The 21,744-nt window shown below is 40.0% G+C and overlaps 1 protein-coding gene across 1 annotated transcript in view; it reads left to right on the forward strand.

Moving 5' to 3' along the window:
* Positions 1-21,744, forward strand: part of angpt2b (angiopoietin 2b) — a 94,170-nt gene that overhangs the window by 64,418 nt on the left and 8,008 nt on the right. The window contains 4 exon segments of the mRNA XM_034160413.1: positions 618-850; positions 5,614-5,738; positions 12,424-12,525; positions 18,963-19,129. Coding sequence (XP_034016304.1) covers positions 618-850; positions 5,614-5,738; positions 12,424-12,525; positions 18,963-19,129 — 627 coding nt within the window.

The following is a 21,744-nucleotide window of genomic DNA, read 5'->3' on the forward strand; positions in this document are numbered from 1 at the left end:
ATAATTGAAATCTGTTATATGTACAAAATGGACAAAATCTGTATACGTATATAACTGACAACATCTGTTATATGTATGTAACAATTTGTTATAGCCATGAGGTGTCGAACGATCTACGGGGAATCCCCACCTCCAATCAGCTATAGTTTCAACTTGTTTGACAATTGCAAGATGCATTCAGGATTCAAACTGGTTTTGCACAGGTTCCACAGTTTTACCTATTTTTTGAGCCTGTAAGGGGTTCAGCAGAGTTAGGCACTTCCAAGATGGCGACATTCGTAGCTGCTCTACTTGAGTTTCAAAACCTTAATTCAGAAAACCTATTGGTTTTGTCACAGAGGGTTTATACTGTATACAGTGTAAGTGTGTGTGTTTTCCTTTGGAATTTCAACCGATACAGGAAAAGACAGAAAAATAAACAGTGAACTAGGTGTATCACATTCATGTCATTTCTCCAGCCAAAATCCACCTGATTAACACACCATATATTAGATCCAGAAACACAATTTAACATAATATGGGTTTTTAGTATTTTTTCGATTTATTATATAAAAGCAGTTCTCACAATAATACATCAATACTGGGATGGATGAGTTTTCACCTTTTGTGTTTGACAGTTTTCTGGAAGAGAGGCTTGTGGCGTTGGAGGCGCGCTACAGTAGAGAGCTGCGGGGTCTGCAGAATGAGAAGCAGCAGCTTCAGGAGGTTCTGGAGAGACAGAGTCACCGGGTCAGTCAACTCCAGGGTGAACTCGGCAGCTCATCACAGAACAGCACCTTAATACAGAGACAGCAAGAGGTGCTTTCAGATACGGTGCAGCAGCTAGTGGCTATGGTCAACCACTGTAAAGGTAAGAGGGCTATTCCAGAGAATGCATCCCTCCCTTAGGGGAGGTGATGGTCTAGTGGTTAAAGCGTTGGGCTTGACACCAGAGGATCCTCGGTTCAAATCCCAGCCTGACTGGAAAATCACTAAGGGCCCTTGGGCAAGGTCCTTAATGCCCTAGTTGTGTGTAGTGGGTGCCTTGCACGGCAGCAGCATGACATCAGGGTGAATATGAGGCACTGATGTGTAAAGCACTTTTAGCATCTGATGCAGATGGAAAAGCGCTATATAAATGCAGTCCATTTACCATTTCTTCCTGCGTAATCCACAACGGCAAATCAGGGTATGTTTTTAAGCATCATAGTAACTCTTTGATCCATCTTTGTCAATCTACAACAAACATGGTATATATGGTAGTTATGGCCCTCACCGGCACCAGATTTGAAATCACAATTCAGATTTTGGACTGTTTAAGAATTTCATCCTGTTTCTCAAAATCGGTGACAGCATGTGGTAACGTCTGGATATTTGCAGTCTTAACGGCTTCAATCATCTTTACAGGGTATGCGTAGTGATTACGGCTTGAATCTTGCTTGATTGTGCTCTATTGGGGTTAAAAGTTATTGTTATTTTGTTAAAGTTGAACAGCTCGATCATGTCTGGCAGAGGGAGCAAATCCTGACTTTTTTTCAGACGGGTGGGCAGGTTTGCACTTTATAAGCCAGCTGGTTAGTGGGAAAGATGGATTAAACCATTTTATCTCATTTTTGCACTTTTTGGATGATGGGAAATCATAGTAGAACGATGCACCTGTGGAGTAGCCCTGTAAGGGACATGGATTTATTGTCTCTGTAGCAAAAATAAATCATGAAGTCAACCAGGCAATAAATCAGTTTAGTCAAAACCTAAAAGTAAAATCTCATTGCTGTGCCCAAATGATTTACATTTATGTTTGAATTACATTTCGTGAGCACCATGCAGCCGTCCTCTGTCCCGTTGAACATTTGCTACCACTGTACTTTGAAGGATCTTGGGCTCAAACAAACCTATCTTGGCACATCAGCTGTCCAGTCACCACAGGAGCAGTGACTTGATTTGTAGCACTTTTTCACCTCCATTTTGTGATGTTACAGTCTCATTCCAAAATGGAGTAAAATCATTATTTCCCTCAAATTCTACTCACACACACCCTATTAGCAACATAGAAAAGGTTTTTTTTTTTCTTTTGCTAGTTTTAATAAAACAAAATAAAACAACAAACAAAAAAAGAATCACATGTACTAAGTATTCACAGCCTTTGCTCAGTACTTTGTTGATGCACCTTGGCAGCAGTTAGAGCCTCAAGTCTTCTTGAATATGAGTGACAAGCTTGGTGCACTATATTTGGGCAGTTATCCCATTCACTTTGTAGCACCTCACAAGCTCCCATGAGGTTGATGGGAGCGTCGGTGCACAGCCATTTTCAGTTCTAGTCCATAGATGATCAATCAGTTTCAGGTCTGGGTTCTGGCTGGTCCACTCAGGACATCACAGAGTGTCCCGAAGCTACTCCTTTGATATCTTGGGCTGTGTGCTTAGGGTTATTGTCTTGATGAAGATGAACCGTCACCCCAGGAGAGGTCAAGAGGTCTCTGGAGCAGGTTTTTATCTAGGATGTCTCTGTACATTGCTGCATTCATCTTTCCCTCCATACTGACTAGTCTTCCAGTTCTTTCCACTGAAAAACATTCCAAGCATGATGCTGCCACCATCTGTAGGGATGGTGCCTGCTTTCCACCAAACATGACCCACCATGTGCCTTTTACTAAGGAGTGGCTTCGGTCTGGCCACTCTACCATACAGGCCTGATTGGTGGATTGCTGCAGAGATGGTTGTCCTTCTAGAAGGTTCCCCTACCTCCACAGAGGAATACCGGAATTTTGACAGAGTGAACACTGGGTTGCTCAGTTTAGACAGGCAACCAGCTCTAGGAAGAGTCCTGGTGGATCCAAACTCCATTTGTGGTGGATGGAGGCCACTGTGCTCATTGGGAACCTTCAAAGCAGCAGAAATGTTTCTATACCCTTCCCCAATTGTGCAACGGCAAAATCCTGTCTTGGTGGTCTATAGACAATTCCTTTTGGACTTTATGCTTGGTTTGTGCTCTGACATACACTGTCAACTGTGGGACCTTATATGTAGACAGGTGTGTGCCTTTCCAAATCATGTCCAATCACTGAATTTGCCCCAGGTGGGACGCCAATTAAGCTGTAGAAACATTTCAAGGATGATCAGTGGAAACAGGATGCACCTGAGCTCAATTTAAGATTCCATGGCAAAGGCTGTGAATACTTATGTACATTTTCATTTTAATTAATTTGCAAAATCAAAAATAATAAATAAATTCCCATTCCCATTGTGGGGTATTGTGTGAGTGCAAAGTCGTATTTGGGCTCACAGAGGCTATAAAACATGAACTAGGTCTCAACATGTTGACATGACCTGCAACTCCTTGGTACCACATGACCTTACTACTCCACGAGGTCATCCGGTAATTAATTAATTTAATTTAATTAATTATCTTATAATGCACCAAATCACAGCAAAGCTGTCTCAAGGCACCCTCACATGAAACAATTCAACATAAAATTTAAATAAATAATTAAAATGAATAAATATTCAATAACATAATTAAAAACAGAAGTAAAATCCGGTAACAGAATTTCCCAAAGCTGGGTGGGTGATTGCCTGTTCAAGGGTTCTTGTTTCAAACATTTGATTGAATCCATATTTTCAATCAAAATTTTTAATTATTTTCAATATTTGTAATTTTTTTTTTTTTTTTACCATTTGTCAAAAATATGGTTGTTGAAGAGACCCAAAAAAAAAAAAAAAAATCTCAATACAGTACTTTTCCAGAGTATATGGACTTAGGAAGTCACTGGACAAAGATGTTTAGCAATGCCAAAATCCTTACACGGGATGCAGGGGACCTTAGGAATAATTAATAATTAATTAAATCCCAACTGTGATGTTGCCTAAAACAAAAAAAACAAAAACAAAAAAAAAAACCTTTTACACTCAACAAAAATATAAACGCAACACTTTTGGTTTTGCTCCCATTTTGTATGAGATGAACTCAAAGATCTAAAACTTTTTCCACATACACAATATCACCATTTCCCTCAAATATTGTTCACAAACCAGTCTAAATCTGTGATAGTGAGCACTTCTCCTTTGCTGAGATAATCCATCCCACCTCACAGGTGTGCCATATCAAGATGCTGATTAGACACCATGATTAGTGCACAGGTATGCCTTAGACTGCCCACAATAAAAGGCCACTCTGAAAAGTGCAGTTTTATCACACAGCACAATGCCACAGATGTCGCAAGATTTGAGGGAGCGTGCAATTGGCATGCTGACAGCAGGAATGTCAACCAGCAGGACAGCAGGAATGTCAACCAGAGCTGTTGAATGTTCATTTCTCTACCATAAGCCATCTCCAAAAGCGTTTCAGAGAATTTGGCAGTACATCCAACCAGCCTCACAACCGGAGACCACTTGTAACCACACCAGCCCAGGACCTCCACATCCAGCATGTTCACCTCCAAGATCGTCTGAGACCAGCCACTCGGACAGCTGCTGAAACAATCGGTTTGCATAACCAAAGAATTTCTGCACAAACTGTCAGAAACCATCTCAGGGAAGCTCATCTGCATGCTCGTCGTCCTCATCGGGGTCTCGACCTGACTCCAGTTCATCGTCGTAACCGACTTGAGTGGGCAAATGCTCACATTCGCTGGCATTTGGCACGTTGGAGAGGTGTTCTCTTCACGGATGAATCCCAGTTCACACTGTCCAGGGCAGATGGCAGACAGCGTGTGTGGCGTCATGTGGGTGAGCGGTTTTCTGATGTCAATGTTGTGGATCGAGTGGCCCATGGTGGCAGTGGGGTTATGGTATGGGCAGGCATCTGTTATGGATGAAGAACACAGGTGCATTTTATTGATGGCATTTTGAATGCACAGAGATACCGTGACAAGATCCTGAGGCCCATTGTTGTGCCATACTTCCAAGAACATCACCTCATGTTGCAGCAGGATAATGCACGGCCCCATGTTGCAAGGATCTGTACACAATTCTTGGAAGCTGAAAATGTCCCAGTTCTTGCATGGCCGGCATACTCACCAGACATGTCACCCATTGAGCATGTTTGGGATGCTCTGGACCGGCGTATACGACAGCGTGTACCAGTTCCTGCCAATATCCAGCAACTTCACACAGGCCATTGAAGAGGAGTGGACCAACATTCCACAGGCCACAATTGACAACCTGATCAACTCTATGTGAAGGAGATGTGTTGCACTGCATGAGGCAAATGGTGGTCACACCAGATACTGACTGGTATCCCCCCCAATAAAAACAAACTGCACCTTTCAGAGTGGCCTTTTATTGTGGGCAGTCTAAGGCACACCTGTGCACTAATCATGGTGTCTAATCAGCATCTTGATATGGCACACCTGTGAGGTGGGATGGATTATCTCAGCAAAGGAGAAGTGCTCACTATCACAGATTTAGACTGGTTTGTGAACAATAGTTGAGGAAAATGGTGATATTGTGTATGTGGAAAAAGTTTTAGATCTTTGAGTTCATCTCATACAAAATGGGAGCAAAACCAAAAGTGTTGCATTTATATTTTTGTTGAGTAGTTCAAACTGCAAATCCCTAATATATACTAAATTGTGTCCAAAATCGCTTTCACATGTAAAACCCTCTTGGTAATCCCATATCTTCATGATTTTGCAGAAATCTCCAACACGCCCAAAGAAGAGCCCCTTACTTTCAGAGATTGTGCTGAGATCCTGCGATCAGGAGTGACAGAGAGCGGAATATACAGCATACGTCTTCCCAACTCCTCCCAGACTGCCAAGGTACTGAGGCTTTAAAGGTCATTGCCTTTTCACGCTAAATATCACATAACTGACTGCAACGTGTAACAAAATTTCACCAGTGTTTCTTGCCGTATCTAAAAGTACCGTAATTTTCCTCAGTATTTATTTACTTTATACCAACTTCCACTTGGAACATCACACACTAAATATTGACATTTTGAGGGCTTACCAGTTTTTATGGAGCTCAGTAAACTCGGGAAGGTCAAAGCCGTCAGTTTTATTGGAAGGTGTGCTGGGATTTTGGTACAGGGGTTGATAAAAATGCCATGCTGGGAAGACAGCAGTCAAGTAAAAAGTAACAAGAGTGTTATACCCGATGGGCGTCACGGCGAGTGAGCGTGTGTAGCTGAAAGTTAATTTTGGTAATAGCTGAGGAGGGTACCTTACTTCCGCTGACTCAGATCATCTCGCCCTCGCAACCTCAACCAGTCAACCGGTCTCTCTCTTGGCAGGCTACATTTTCTGTGAATCCCAATTTGCCTTCCGGTCTGACCATCAGACCTCATTTCACCAAAAAAAAAAAAAAAAAAAAAACAGCAGTCAAATAGTTTATTGTTATTATTCAATACTTTCACATAGTTTGCCGTTTGGCACCGTCCCCTCTCCCTCCTCTTTTTTCCCCGTCTTCCTTCCTGGCGGGGCAGCCAGGTGTTTGGCATTGATGCCATGTGTTTCCTGCTAACTGGGGCCAATGTAGTTTCAAAGATGAAAGTTTGATCCCTCCCCCCCCCTTCCCCGCCCCTCCTCAAAACCACCCACATTAAACAAAAAAGAAAGAATCATTGTAGCTTTCAATCTATGCCATCTAATTTCAAAGTGTCTGGCAGGCAGGGTGGCTGCATAAAATCAGACCGTATACCATTTCAATGCATCATGGGAATTTTTTTTTATTAAGTGTGCAGAAAACATCTCTGCTGGATGCACATAGATCTACCTCTGAGTCAGCCTAATCACTAATTCATTACAAATGTTGCAAATTAACAATGTTTACAACCCACACAAGATAGGCACTCAAAAAGGGCCAAACCTCACTAATGCCAATAGTCTGATCTCCTGTGGTGATTATGTGATCTTCTACAATATATCTTATAAATTTAATGCAACACATGTCCAGTTATTTAAATTATTGCAAAAACTAGAAGCACTCAGAGAGCGCAAACCTCCACCAAGGCCATAGGGTCACGGACGTCACATGTAATACCCTTTGGCAAAGAGACTTATTCCACATCGTTTCCTGCATCTACCGTCATGTTTCAGATTCTGTGGTTAAACCCCTTAGCTCTTCAGCAAATGTATTTATAAAGAGAAACTGCATGAATTACACTTTTTTTATTTTATAATAACAAGTTTATTCAATGAGGAGAAACAAATGCTAAATTATTGTTGTTGTATTGTTGTGTTAATTTGTTCAGCTTTTGTGACCCATCTTCATGAAGTTAGATGCACAAATGTTGAGACTGGCCCTATCCTTCAATGATAAAGAATCCTTAAAAAAAATTGCTGGATCCGCATCGTGTTCCGGATCATTACCAAAATTCAATGACTTCTAAGTTAGGCCAAGATACACCCCTGGTAAAAATTTCATTGAAATCCGTTGAGGATTTTTTGAGTAATCCTGCTAAACAACCAACCAACCAACCAACAAACGCACGCGACCGAAAACATAACCTCCTTGGCGGAGGTAATAATGGTTCTAAAACTTGTTAGTAACCAGTAGATGGTGTACAGGGGAGCAACCATCAATTCCTCCTCTTTGTTTCTTCATTCTTTCAGATGTTCTGCAAAATACATATGAAAAGCAGAGAAGTGTATCTATTTTGGGCTACTGTATTAACACGGCAGTGCAACATGATGGCCTCCATGAAAGGGACCAGCTCCTATAGCGATTGTGAAGAACTTAATCTAAGATGATGAAAACTATTTTTTGTAGCCAGTAAACCAGTATTGATCAGTATGTCTGGTATTTATATTTGTATATTTCTATTTATATTTTTAAATTTGTAAACTGTGTTTTGTTTTGTTTTTTTAACTTTCACTTTGAATACTCTGTGTGCTTCTTACCCTGTGTGCTGCTATAAAATGCTTCTGGAACCTCAATTTCCCTGAGGGAGTCTTCCCAAGGGATCAATAACATTCTAAAAAATCTAATCTAATATAATCTAAAAACTCCTACATTGTACATACTGAAGCTTTAAAAGTGTACATACTGTCTTTCATAATATGCATTTTATAAATATTTACAATGCATACTGCTGGTGATATTATAAAATTAATTAAGGTATTTATTGTGCACTACATCTGCCACGCCATTAACACTTAACTGAAATAAACCGGTTTTGAAAATGGATGGACAGAGGTCCATGTAGTATTCCTGAGAAATGAATGAAGTCTAAAACAAATACCCTTTTTTACTGAAATATAAGTCACATTTTTTACTAGCTTGTGGGGTCCTCTAATTTATACTTCGGTGTGACTTATATACAATAAATAAATAAATACAAATCACACGTGTTGTTAATAATAATTATTATGATGGCTATTTATTTGTGATTTTCCCAAGGAATCAAAGCACTAAACAAAATAAACTCTAATAATTAAAGAATAAAGGACACTAATAAACTAACTAAGCAACAATGAAAAAAACAAAACAAAACAATAAAATAAATATATAATAATTTTTTTTTTTTAACCGGTAAGACTACTCCGGAAAATACTTAAATGAATAAAAATAAGAAACCCTATCCTGGAATGTTAAAGAAAGACAAAAGAAGAAGATGAAAAAAAAAATCCATTTTGCACTGTTCCACTCCACAATTGTATTTTATTTTAAATATTCTACCTTGGCCCTTGGGGGTTAGTAAGGTTAGACCATACTTTTGTGAAGCACCTAGAGGCAACTCTGTTGTGATTTGGTGTTATATAAATGAAAATAAATAGAAAATGGAAATTGGCCCATGCTCTACCCCTCCATTAAATTTTATGGAAGTTGGTCTGGAGGTTTTTGCATAATCCTCCTGACAGCCAGACAGACAACCAAACTGAGAAATAGTAATGAAAGCATAATTTTGTTGGCAGACAATTAAGTTTATTGCAAGAATTTGATTATATATATATATATATATATATAAAATATCAGTTATCAAGTTGTTCACCAATGAATATGGATTTATACACCCTATATATATAATATCAGTTATCAAGTTGTTCACTAATGAATATGGATTTATACACCCTGAAGAAAACCATACACCTGAGGCACCCTGAGGCACCCTGAGGCCGAAGGGTGTATGTATAAAGCCATATTCATTGGTAAAACAACTTGATAATGATTTTATCATATACCTATAAGTGATAAATGCATGCAGAACACAATGCGCATGCTCTCCCTTCACTCACTGCCTCCGGGAGTATGGATATGGGACCCGCAAAGAATCCAAGTCATGGCCACGGAGCTCTGCGGCTGCAGTTACTGAGACCGTGCAGTGGGTGCTGTGGCATCAAAACAGTGAGCGTAGTCTCTGGACCTGGTGCTGGAGTTGGATGCAGCTCAGCCCAGCAGAGACAGGGGCGGTGTGAGTGGCCGCTGCGGCGCTTACCGAGCCTGCAGACTCAGTAAGCACATTGGAGGCAGTGAGAGCAATCGCGGTGATGCCGACCAGTGCCGCGACCAGCCCGCCTGATAAGGACGCAGAACACAATGCGCTGTTAAAAAAAAAAAAAAAAAAAAAAAAAAAAGAAGAAGCATGCAAAATTGCACTAAAAAAATCTGCGAAACTGCGAGGCCGCGAAAGGGAGTTACGTTCTAAAAATAACCCGCGATAGGCAAAATCAGCGAAGTAGTCAGCGTTATTTTTTTACAATTATTATAGATGGGTTTCTCAAACAAGCATTAAGATTTTCTCACTTTTCTCTCCTGTGTAAACATTCAAAGTTCAAATAGAACCTTTTCCTATAAATAATTACAACTAACGATTTTAATTTTAACGATCAACCTACAAGGTTGGACACATAAGAAATTATTAACAGTGAGTCACCAGTATTTCACAGTTCCTCTGACCATGCCTCTTCGTCGTGGCGCCGCTCTGCTGTCCGGATTGGCCGATTACTCGGGTGGTATGAAAAATATTACCCGGTGTATTGCTATTTATTCTTTAGTGTTTTATCCAATCATATTGGCATATCATTTATAGGTATATGATATGATATATGTATATATCACACCCATCAACATGATTCAAAGTTAAATACCTCACAAACTGCTGGGGCTGTGTTGTTATTTAAAAAATCATAACGCCAAATAAAGTGTACTTTGTTTTTAAAGTTTATGATAAAACCTTTGCCCCAGATGACTCACTACTGACTAATAAGAGAATCTGCAGTATTCAATACAGTTCTGCTGGTATGACTCAGAATAGTGGCCATATATTGGATATTACTTCAATTGAGAATTCTATTTCAAGGCTTTGGTTTTATACTCAGCGTGTTGCTTTTAAGGCCAGAACGCTGGCATAATGTGGGATAATCAGTGAATATTGCTGTGGCTGCTGTGTTTTCTGATGTTAGCGCCTCTCGAGTATGATTTCTCTTTCCTGTTTTGTAGAAGTGCTCTGTTGGTTTTATAACAAAAAAATAGAATGTTGATGTATGACAAATTACGTATTTTGACGTATGACAAATAGAAATACATGTTCACATATCAGCAGTCACACACTGCACAACAATTCAGATGGGGTAAAGTCAGCTATTTGGAAGCCAAACAGACAAATTATTAGAAAGTAACAAATGTCACATGATAGTAATTTTAGTCAACATTGCACAGTCTGATGATGCATCCACCCTTTAGCTTTGATATTCAAATGCAGTTAAAACATTATATGGGGAGTCAAAGAGGCATCTTTCTGCCTAGATCCAACATCCTTCTGCTTACACAGCAGACTGCTAAACTTTGATCATGAGTACTCATCTTTGATCCTGATCAGTAATCTCTGATCTTGAATGCTGATCTAATTGCAATGCCTAAACCCTCACTTTGGTCATTCATGGGGGCTATGTTGTCATTGCTGTCTCCACGTCAGCTTGTTTGTCTGTTTGCAGAATATCTCTCCTTTGATCCAATAATTGCTGTAAACATCATCAGAATTAAGGATCAACTCAAGACACAATGCTGAAATGATGATCACTGTAAACAAGATCACAGTTGTAGCACAAAGGCAGGATTTAGAGCAAAGATTCAAAATTAGCTATCAAAGTAGTAGTAGTAGTAATAGTAGTCAGTCCTGTATGTTGAGGCCCATTAGCATAGAAGTTATGCGTAAAATGTCACTATGATTGTGGATTTTATGGTAAAAGCACCAAATTGTCCACACACTTGTATAATGAAAAAGATATTGTGCCAAGCTCAATTAAAAATATATTTAAAAAAATAAATAAATAAATAAATAAGCAATGTACTTGGTACAGGCAGGTAAGAAAACATTGAAATTACACTTCATTTTGACTGTATGGCATGTAGTTAGAAAGAGAGCATTTTGAAGGTATTCCCAAATGGCATCTTGTATTTTACCATTTATTATCCAAAATACACATTGTATGACATCTACATTATCATTAATATTATTTCAAAAAATGTCTGTACAATCATTTCACATATTTGCCCCATTGCATCGTTGGTCTTATTACCAGGTTCTGTAGTTTGAAGCAGAGGAGAGACGGCCACTACCCCTGGATGGGATGCCAATCTGACATCCTTTTAAAGCTGGGTGGCAACAATGTAGATTGTTTGTCCATACAGACAGGGTGATGTAGGAATTAACCCAGCTCGAGATAGCAATAGCCTTCATTGAGGTACCTATTGTAAAAAGCAAAAGGGGGGGGGGGGGGCGTCTGTGGGGGTTATGGTTAGGTGAAGGGGTAGGGTTGGAAATAGCAAAACAAAGAAAACAAATGTCATCGAAATGCCACTCATTTTGTGATGGGATCATGAAAAATAAATGTAAGACTGTGCTGGAGATCTCACCAACAAACAAATGGCGATGAAAACAAGCTCCTTGACGGTGGTGCAAATAACCCTAGCAACACAAAATGCATTTAATCTCACCACTCACAGGAGAAATCGACATATTCATTTAATCACGATGCCCAAGAGAAGCTGGAATGTGTCCAGTTAAACACCGAGAGCTTGTAAAAGGATCCCCTTGACAAGTATATATTTCAAATGCTGTCACCAGATGAATAAGTGCATTTTATTCCTATCTACAAATGGCAAAAGTGAAGCCAAGTAAGAAAGGAAACAACACAGGGAACCAAAATGCTGGCGCCTCTTCTTCAGGACTCACTCATGAGAATTAGAGGAGAGGAAGTTGATATGTTAATTTTTTTTTTTTTCTCCTAACCACCTGGGTCATATCATTGCACGGCACCTAGAAATGTTCACTTCCCCCTCCGTGTTCCTGAAGCTTCCAAGGCAACCTTGAAATAACAACAAATGATGTGTTTTATTTCTTCAGGTCATTTCTAGCCATGACTCCCATCACTCTCCCCGCATTGACTGCAGTGCCGCCGAGGGGTGTGATAGCTTGAAATTAATCCCAGTTTACTGACACATATGGTCAAATTTGATTGAGATTAGCATCGATAGTGTTGTCATTTGCCTTCATTTCTGCAGGTTTTCTGTGATATGAAGACCAGAGGCGGGGGGTGGACGGTGCTGCAGCATCGGAGAAACGGGTCTGTAGACTTCCATCGTGGGTGGAGGGACTACAAAGCGGTGGGTGATGCAGGATGCAACCTTTGTGCATTTTCCTGAACAGATCAGTATTGTGAGACCACACGGGGGGTTCCACTAGCTATCCGTGGGCGGTCGTGCACAGACAGCCGTGGGATACCAGCAAGCCTGTGATCCCAGGTGACCCACGGTTGTTGTATTTGGCCTCCTTGATGTTCTCTACCACCCCTTGTGTTATTGCACCTGCTCTCACTCGTTCTCCCAGTGTTACTCCCACACGCCCATGTGCATGCAAACACATATACACATGTCAATTCAATTAGAATTATTTGTACAGCGCCAATCACAACACAAGTCACCCAAAGGCACTTCACAAGGGTAAGGTGTAACCTTACCCACCCATAAGCAAGAATATTAGTAAGAGCAGTAAGGAAAAACTCTGACAGGTAATTTTGATTATAGGTAGAAACCTCAGGTAGACCAGCCTCAGACAGGTGACCATCTGCTCTGGCCATACTAACAATAACACAATTATAATTAAGAAAGCACAGCCCCCCCCCAAAAAAGTCAAACATGCAAAGACAGAGATGGTTCAGCTAAGCAAGCAAATACAGTCCCAATAATAATAGAGTCCCAATTGTCCAAACAATCAAGTGGTACAGATCATGCTCACATGAAGTGCAACACATCTGGGATCATCATAGTCAATTGACAGATCTGTTCCAGAGAACATTTCCCAAAGCATAGTCAGTTGTATTAGATGAAACAGCAAAGTAAAATATCGTCTTCCACCACAGGATTTCTGAAGGCATCCAGGGGGAAGTCAGTGTGACACATTTTGCTTGGTTGGTTGAACAAAATAATCCAAGATGGCAGAATATGTTCTGAGACAGCTGTCTTTCTGGATGAATCTAGTATTAATTTGGATATATCTAGTACAAATCCAAAAATCCTGTTTTTGGAACAAGATAATACCGCTGAGGTGATTTATACGACATCTTACGGAGATGTTAGCGTGTTCAGTAGCATTACAAGAATGTCACCGAATGCCACCATTGTACTGAAACAATCAATCACACTTTGGTTTCATCAAGCAAGCAAGCATGGAGGAAAAGCTCACAGTGACCGTATCTGGTTTCTATCATTAAACATTGTGCACCTCAAGTAGTCACGAGGTGGCCATTGCCCTGGGACGCCCAACGAAACACACCAATTGCTTCTTGCCCTCATTTGTAGTGAATCTGACAGTAGAATAAATGGATGTGCATTGTTTTATGAGTGATAGTGGATATGGTTTGTATGTTGTGCAGTGTAAGTGGTAATATTAAGAACACAATTTTAATTGTGTATCTTCAGAGGAAATTTTAATTGCCCTAACTGTTCGCCAAGAGCAAGAATTTTATATATTACGACAAGATTGTGTTAGCTGCCATGGCTAACTACTACAGAGGGAACTGGCAGCAATGCTATCCACCATAGCTAACTACTACAGAGGGCACTAGCAGCAATGTTAGCCACCAGGGCTAACTACTAAGGGCCTGAGTAGCAATGTTAGCCACCAGGGCTAACTACTAAGGGCCTGAGTAGCAATGTTAGCCACCAGGGCTAACTACTAAGGGCCTGAGTAGCAATGTTAGCCACCAGGGCTAACTACTACAGAGGGCACTGGCAGCAATGCTAACAAAAAATATTGAGCCCTTCAGTGGTTGAAAATACTACTTCCATCAGTCTCCACAATATTATAAGTGATAAACATTTTTTGTGATGATTTTATGTTTGGCTACAATCTTTAATTAATGTGTTTTTCAGACACCGGATGACTCACATTAGCTGGCTGAAAAGCTGGATATTATGACAACTTTAAAAAAAAAGAAGTTGTGACTGGACCCAATACAGTTTTTCATACACAAGGGACTATGAAGTTCTTCCAGGCCTCTTGTTGAGCACACTTTTGTTTTGCTTGGATTTTTATTTAAATAATGTCTTTGAGAATCGCATCACACAGTTTTCTCAAAGGAATCAATAGTTTGTGAAATAGCGTGTGTGTGTGTGTGTGTGTGTGTGTGTGTGTGTGTGTGTATGTGGTTGGGGGGCGGGGTGAAACATCCTGTTGAGTCTTCCTGACTGTATTAAATTATCAAGTAAAAGCCAGATTGGGATTTTAGATTGAAGAGTGAAAACAAAAAAAAAATGTTTCTCACCTGCTCCAGCAAATCAGTTGTCACAGCTTGAACTTGGAATAAAATGCATAACACACTGCAAACACAAAGGAAAAGATAATAAGAGCTTCAAAAAGACCCCACTAAAACCAAAGCAATATTTTCACAAGCGAATGATAAATATTTGGCTCCATTTTGGACGCTGGAGGCGAGCGGCACTGTGGATGGCAGATAACCTATGTGCTGAAGGTCTCTGGTGACCTTGTTCATGCTCCCAGTCCAGCATTCTCCCAGTTTGTGCCCATATGTTGCTCCCTGTTGGTGAAATGATAAATGATTCTTGCTATATAATATTCAATATCACTTAAATGCAAGAACAAACTCTTGACAACTAATAATGCATGGATAATATCTAATATAAAGTATTCATAAGGAGCCAAACTAATTCTTAATTCTATTCATACGTAGTGCAACCATAGGGGTTATGGTTAGGGTTATGGGGTATGGTTAAGGTTAGGTTTAGGGTTAGAGATAGATTTTAAATAAAGTTTAAAATTTATGATATGTATGGTGACTTCATACTTTGACCCATTATCAAGTGTGAGACACTGTGGCCTACATGCATGGTATGGGGTCAGTCTTTAACCTAGTTGCCGGTATTGCCACAGTTATTTTGAAAATTTACTTTATTAGTTGCTTTTTTAGTTACTTTATGCAGCTTTATGCACTTACTTTATTAGAAGCTGCCAACAACTTGTAACTAATAAGTTATGTAACTAATAAGGTAACTAGTAATCTAACTTAGTTACTCTTAAGATTGAGTAATCAGCAAAGTACTTAATAATTACTTTTCTGAGTACTCAGTCTTAAAATAAATAAGTTAGATTACTAGTTACTTTATTATTTACATTCAGCAGCTGCCGACAAGTTGTCCACAGCTGCTAATGGAGTAACTGTATAAAGTAACTGTAACATGTAACTTTAAAAAAGTAACTAATAAAGTAACTTTTCAAAGTTACTGTGGCAACACTGCTAGTGGCAGGTGCTCGGATCCCAATCATTGTATTTTATTTATTTATTTTTTGTGCTTATAGATAATTACTAGAGGTGGGCGATACCGGGAATTTTGGTATTGATCTGATACCAAGTAAATACAGGCCCAGTATCGCCAAAATCGATACCGATACTTTTTCATATTTAAGCTTCATAGATCCAAAGGATCCAAAAGATCTAGGATAGAATTTCACCAAACATTGCATGTGACAACAAAATACTTTATTATCACAATCAACATTTTTGTTTAAAAAATATCACTCAACACAACTTAAAACAAAATCTCCTGATGTAGAGGGCTGACAAACCACAATACAAGGGTGCACTGCTCCATACTGTGTGACACAGTGCAGCGCTGCTCTTACAGACAGAGAGTAGACTTTGATGAATCTGCGTGCGGGAGAGAAAAAAAAAGCTTGAGTATCAATATTTTTACACAAGGATCGTTCAATATCAATACCAGCGTTGGTATCAATATTGTCAATATTAGGATCGATCCGCCCACCTCTAATAATTACAAATATTTTGCATCCACATGGAGTGTTTAAAATCATTACTTGATAAGATAATTTTGGCTGTATATATGGATAGAAAACTAGTAAAGTAGGGTAACATAATCATGTGACCTAGATTAACCAATCAGAAGTGATACATTCAAATAGAATTTTATATTCTATTTTATATTCTGTCTAATCAAAATCTACAGATGTAGTACTCGATTATCTACTTTTCTGCCTTGAAAATACAAATAGTAAGGAGACTTAACATTATAGCGGCAGTGATTGACAGTTAGCATATGCATGCTCAAATTAATTTGACCTTTTCACACTGCGAGTTCACCTCTCACATTCCCTCGTGTCTGTCAAATGTGACATTTTGTTCTCGAAAGCCCTTAGTGGGATTCATTAACCAAAGTTGCATTTTGCCTGTCTCTCTCAAGACAACATTATTATTAATTCCCTGGTGCGACAACATTGATTCCCACTGTGAAACAGCTCTGTCAGAGCCATTATTCCCACAGAACACTCACTGGAGCCCATTTACTTTCATTAACACTGCAGATTCCTTCATTTTAACTTTTAATCTGGCCTCCAAACTCACACTACTCATGTGTGAGTTTGTGTACTTTTATTTGTGTACTTTTATATTCTTGGAATATTTTGGAAAATATGTTATTCCTAATTTCTTTCACAATTTATTCCACATACATATGATCAGTCAGTCTGCATTTTCAATCCCAAATCAGAAAAAAAGATGGGAAAAGAAAAAGAAACAAATAAACACACACACAAATTTATTTATTTATTTATTTATTTTTTTTGTACAGTTTTGGTAATGTTCATTGCCAAATCAGGAAAAAATGGAATAACATGGAAAATGCAAAAAAGAAAGAAAGAAAGAAAATGGTGATCATTACATTTACATCAACTTCTGTTTCATTTGAAATAGTATGAACCCATCTTCCATATTTTCTTTGATGAAATTCATTGTTCTTAATATCCATGTATTCTTCCATTTAAGACCTGCAACACATTGCAAGGAATAATTTGCCCCATCTGTCATGCTTAGTTATCATGTTACGGGGCAATATGTCATACGTCATAGAATCCAATGGACGTCAACCTTGTTTGACATTTACATTGGAGGCCAAGCATTCAGCACAGTCGAAACGCTTCCATTTATCAATCCTATTAGCTCAGCCAATAATTTGCATAACTTTTTACCAAAACTGGAGCAACTTTAACTTTGGACCCCTATACAAACTGAAACTGACCTTTGTCAGCATTTTTGCTGTTTTTACCCCATAACTCCAGAACATTCAGTTATAGATAGTCCAAACTATACCTTTTTGGAATTGATATGAGCAGACAAATAATGTGGTGTAGTATTCAACATGATTGGTGCATTTTTAAATTTTGACTTCTGTGTAATTCTTTATTGACCCCTGTAGGTCTTTAGAGGTCAGCTCCAGGATGTCTCCATATCTGAAAAGAAACAGCAGTTAATTTAGAATAGGTGTGCCAAATTCTATGCTTTTATCACAGAATGCACAATTGTTTTGCTATGCCACCCCACTAACTTGGAATTTGGCTGACACCTGCGGCAAGAGGGATTGAATGGGCTCTCACAGGGCACTCTCTGTCTTTCAGCCACTGGTGTGTGCGAATAGTTGTAGTGACAGGTGGACAAGGCATTGGACGCAGCACCGATTTTTCATGAATGGCATGCAATTCCTCCTTTGTGCACTACTCTGCTTCAATCGTGTCATGTGTGAAAGGGACCCTTAGATTTGTTTTCCTGTTTTAGAATCTTTCTCTACTCCAGGCCAACATGAGTATGTGAATGGGGATGCAACAGTCAAATGTGCTGTTTCCAGTCTCTCCAGTCACATAATTCTTTGAGAGTTGTCATGCGTGATTTGGTGGCTTCCCTCACTAGTCTGTTTCCAGCATGGTCGCTTGCTTTTTGAAAAGTGCCTACTTGCCACAGATTTACCATACAGTATCATACTATTTTTATGTCTTAATAATTTATGTAAATGAAGTCAGAGATACATTAATTGACTTGGTGTTCATGTATGAATTTATGATTCAATCCATATGTTTAGAATAAATTGCCCACGTCCCAACTTTTATTAGAATGTGTTGCAAGCCTTAAATTAAGAATTAGTGTATAGTAGCAAACGGAAAGAAGCTGATCACATGAACTATGAAATATCTTGAGTTTATGTTTGCAATGAAATAGATGTCAAAGTAAATGTCAGAATCCCTATGGTGTGTGTGTGTGTGTGTGTGTGTGTTTATTTGTTTCTTTTTCTTTTCCCATCTTTTTTTCTGATTTGGGATTGAAAATGCAGACTGACTGATCATATGTATGTGGAATAAATTGTGAAAGAAATTAGGAATAGTCTTCATGACAATAGTGAAGGAGATCATGTTGATGTTTACCAAAAAGAAAAAAAATGCAGTGGATCACATTTATATAGACAACCTACATTTTTAGATTTTGCAAGTCTGGGCAGTGCAGGATTTCCAGGTAAATTAAAGTGTCATTTGTGCATCTGCTTGCATTGGGAGTGGAATATTCACTTCATAAACTCAGTGGACTATCTGATGTCATCACTATGATAAATGTGGCTTCCTAAATTGAGGTCCATTTTCATATTAACTTCAAAAATACTTGGCAGATTAGGCGTTGAGTCATCCCTCTTGTTAGATTTTTTTTTGTTTTCATCCCATTGTTTTGCTCTCTTTGTGTCCATTCCAGGGCTTTGGGGAGCTGTCTGGGGAGCACTGGTTGGGGAATGATATCATCCATACACTGACCAGCTCCCGGGAATACAGTCTGCACATCCAGCTAAAAGACAGAGACGGCAGCGAAGCCTTTTCACACTATGACCGCTTCTACATAGACGGAGAAGAGAACAACTACAGGTAACCCTCCAACATAAAATACTCACATTCTGAATACCAGTAGGAGGAAAGGCTTGTGGGCTAACCATGATATTTTACAGGATAAGACCACTTGCAGGCTATTTTTACCTGAGGCCATCAAATATGGCCACTGGGTTTTGCAAAGGCATGTCATCCATCTGTCCGTCTGTCCGTGTTCAACATAAGTCCAGTCCCACTACTGCCAGACTCTTGAAATTCACAGAGAACATTCTTGGTAGACGGACCTTGGACAAGTTCAAAGATGGCTAACCTTGATGTATTTTAAGAGGTTCAAAAGAAACATTCTGTTTCAATCTGATTTGTTTTCTTTTTGAGTGACGCGGGTGACGGCCAATCAGAGTAGAGCTGCACTGTGACGTCAGTCGCCGGGCTCTTCAAATCTGCTTTATTTCGTGTGTTTATATACATGTTTCTCATATATTATGTAAAAGCTAGCGAGAAATAAACACTTCTAAAACTGAAAAGGCTGTTTTCAGAAACTAATAACACCTCTGAACTTATTTACAAGACATTTTGCCAAGGAAAGCAAGGTGATGTCACTTCCTGGTGTAGCTACTTGCTAACAGCTTTATATAGCTGGTATATTATGTAAACGCCAATGAGAAATAAACAGTTCTACAACTGTAAATGCTGGAGTCATTTACAAGACATTTTGAGGATGTTAGTTTGCACGCTAACTTCTGCTAACTCAAAGCTAACTTCCTATGGAGTTAAATTTGTCTCATTAATAACTGCAAATGCACAGAGGGTGATCTATAAATATTCCTTGATTTACACAACATGAACAAATGATGATTTGATTTGAACATGTACAAATTGTAGGTAAAACAACAGGATCTTAATAATTAATGAAACAACTTAAAATTAAAAAGAACACAATGCTCATACGACTGAGGGTATTTTAGCGTTGCGTTATATTTTTAAGATAGTGCCTTTTGAAGCTGATAGGTTTTCCACTAGCGCTGCAGTACTTTGATTCTCATGGTGTTGAAGCCATCATCTCAATGGTCAAATGTTTTTGACAGCTTGTATGACATCATAATTACTCTAATATATATGGTACTGTGCAAATGTTTTAGACATCCCAGGCTTCCATCCATCCATCTATTTTCTTCCGCTTTATCTGGAGTCGGGTCGCGGGGGCAGCAGCTCAAGCAAAGCCGCCCAGACCTCCCGATCCACACACACCTCCCCCAGCTCCTCCGGGGGAACCCCAAGGTGTTCCCAAGCCAGCCGAGAGATGTAGTCCCTCCAGCATGTCCTGGATCTTCCCCGGGGCCTCCTCCCAATGGGACATGCCTGGAACACCTCTTCAGCGAGGCATCCAGGGGGCATCCGGAAAAGATGCCCGAGCCACCACAATTGACTCCTTTCGACGTGGAGGAGCAGCGGCTCGACTCCGAGCTCCTCCCGAGTGACCGAGCTCCTCACCCTATCTCTAAGGGAGCGCCCAGCCACCCTGCGGAGGAAACTCATCTCGGCCGCTTGTACTCGCGATCTCGTTCTTTCGGTCATGAGCCAAATCTCATGACCATAGGTGAGGATCGGAACATAGATCGATCGGTAAATCGAGAGCTTTGCCCCCCTACTCAGCTCTCTCTTCACCACGACGGTCCGATACAGCGACCGCATCACTGCAGATGCTGCACCGATCCGTCTATCGATCTCACGCTCCATCCGTCCCTCACTTGTGAACAAGACCCCGAGATACTTAAACTCCTCCACTTGAGGCAAGGACACTCCACCGACCTGAAGAGGGCAAAGCACCTTTTTCCGATCGAGAACCATGGGCTCGGATTTGGAAGTGCTGATTTTCATCCTGGACACTTCACACTCAGCTGCAAACCGCCCCAGTGCATGCTGAAGGTCCTGATTTGACGAAGCCAACAGAACCACATCATCCGCAAACAGTAGAGACGAGATTCTATGGTTCCCAAACCAGATCCCCAATACACCCTGGCTGCGACTAGAAATTCTGTCCATAAAAATAATGAACAGAACCGGTGACAATGGGTAGCCCTGGCAGAGGCCAACGTGCACTGGAAACAGGTTTGACTTACTACCGGCAATGCAAACCAAGCTCCTGCTGTGGTCGTACAGGGACCGGATAGCACTTAGCAAAGGACCCCGGACCCCGTATTCCCAGAGCACCCCCCACAGGGTGCCCTGAGGGACACAATCGAATGCCTTCTCCAGATCCACAAAACACATGTGGACTGGTTGAGCGAACTCCCATGAACCCTCAAGCACTCAATGGAGTGTGTAGAGCTGGTCCAGTGTGCCGCGACCAGGACGAAAACCACACTGCTCCTCCTGAATCCGAGGTTCGACCATCGGTCGAATTCTCCTCTCCAGTACTCTGGAATAGACCTTACTGGGGAGGCTGAGGCTTCTATTATAATTATTAATTAATTAATTATATGCTCCTCCCACATCCCTTCTTTAATGGCATATCAACACAAAATCAATTCCAAAAAAGTGAATATGTGAGCTATATTTTATTCCATAATAATAACAATAAAAGTCTCTTTGGCTTCTCCTTTGTTTTTCACTTGGGGTAGCCACAACAAATCTGAGGTGGGTTTGTATGTTGA

This window comes from Thalassophryne amazonica, chromosome 20 (assembly GCF_902500255.1).
Source record: "Thalassophryne amazonica chromosome 20, fThaAma1.1, whole genome shotgun sequence".
NCBI classification, from domain to species: Eukaryota; Metazoa; Chordata; class Actinopteri; order Batrachoidiformes; family Batrachoididae; genus Thalassophryne; species Thalassophryne amazonica.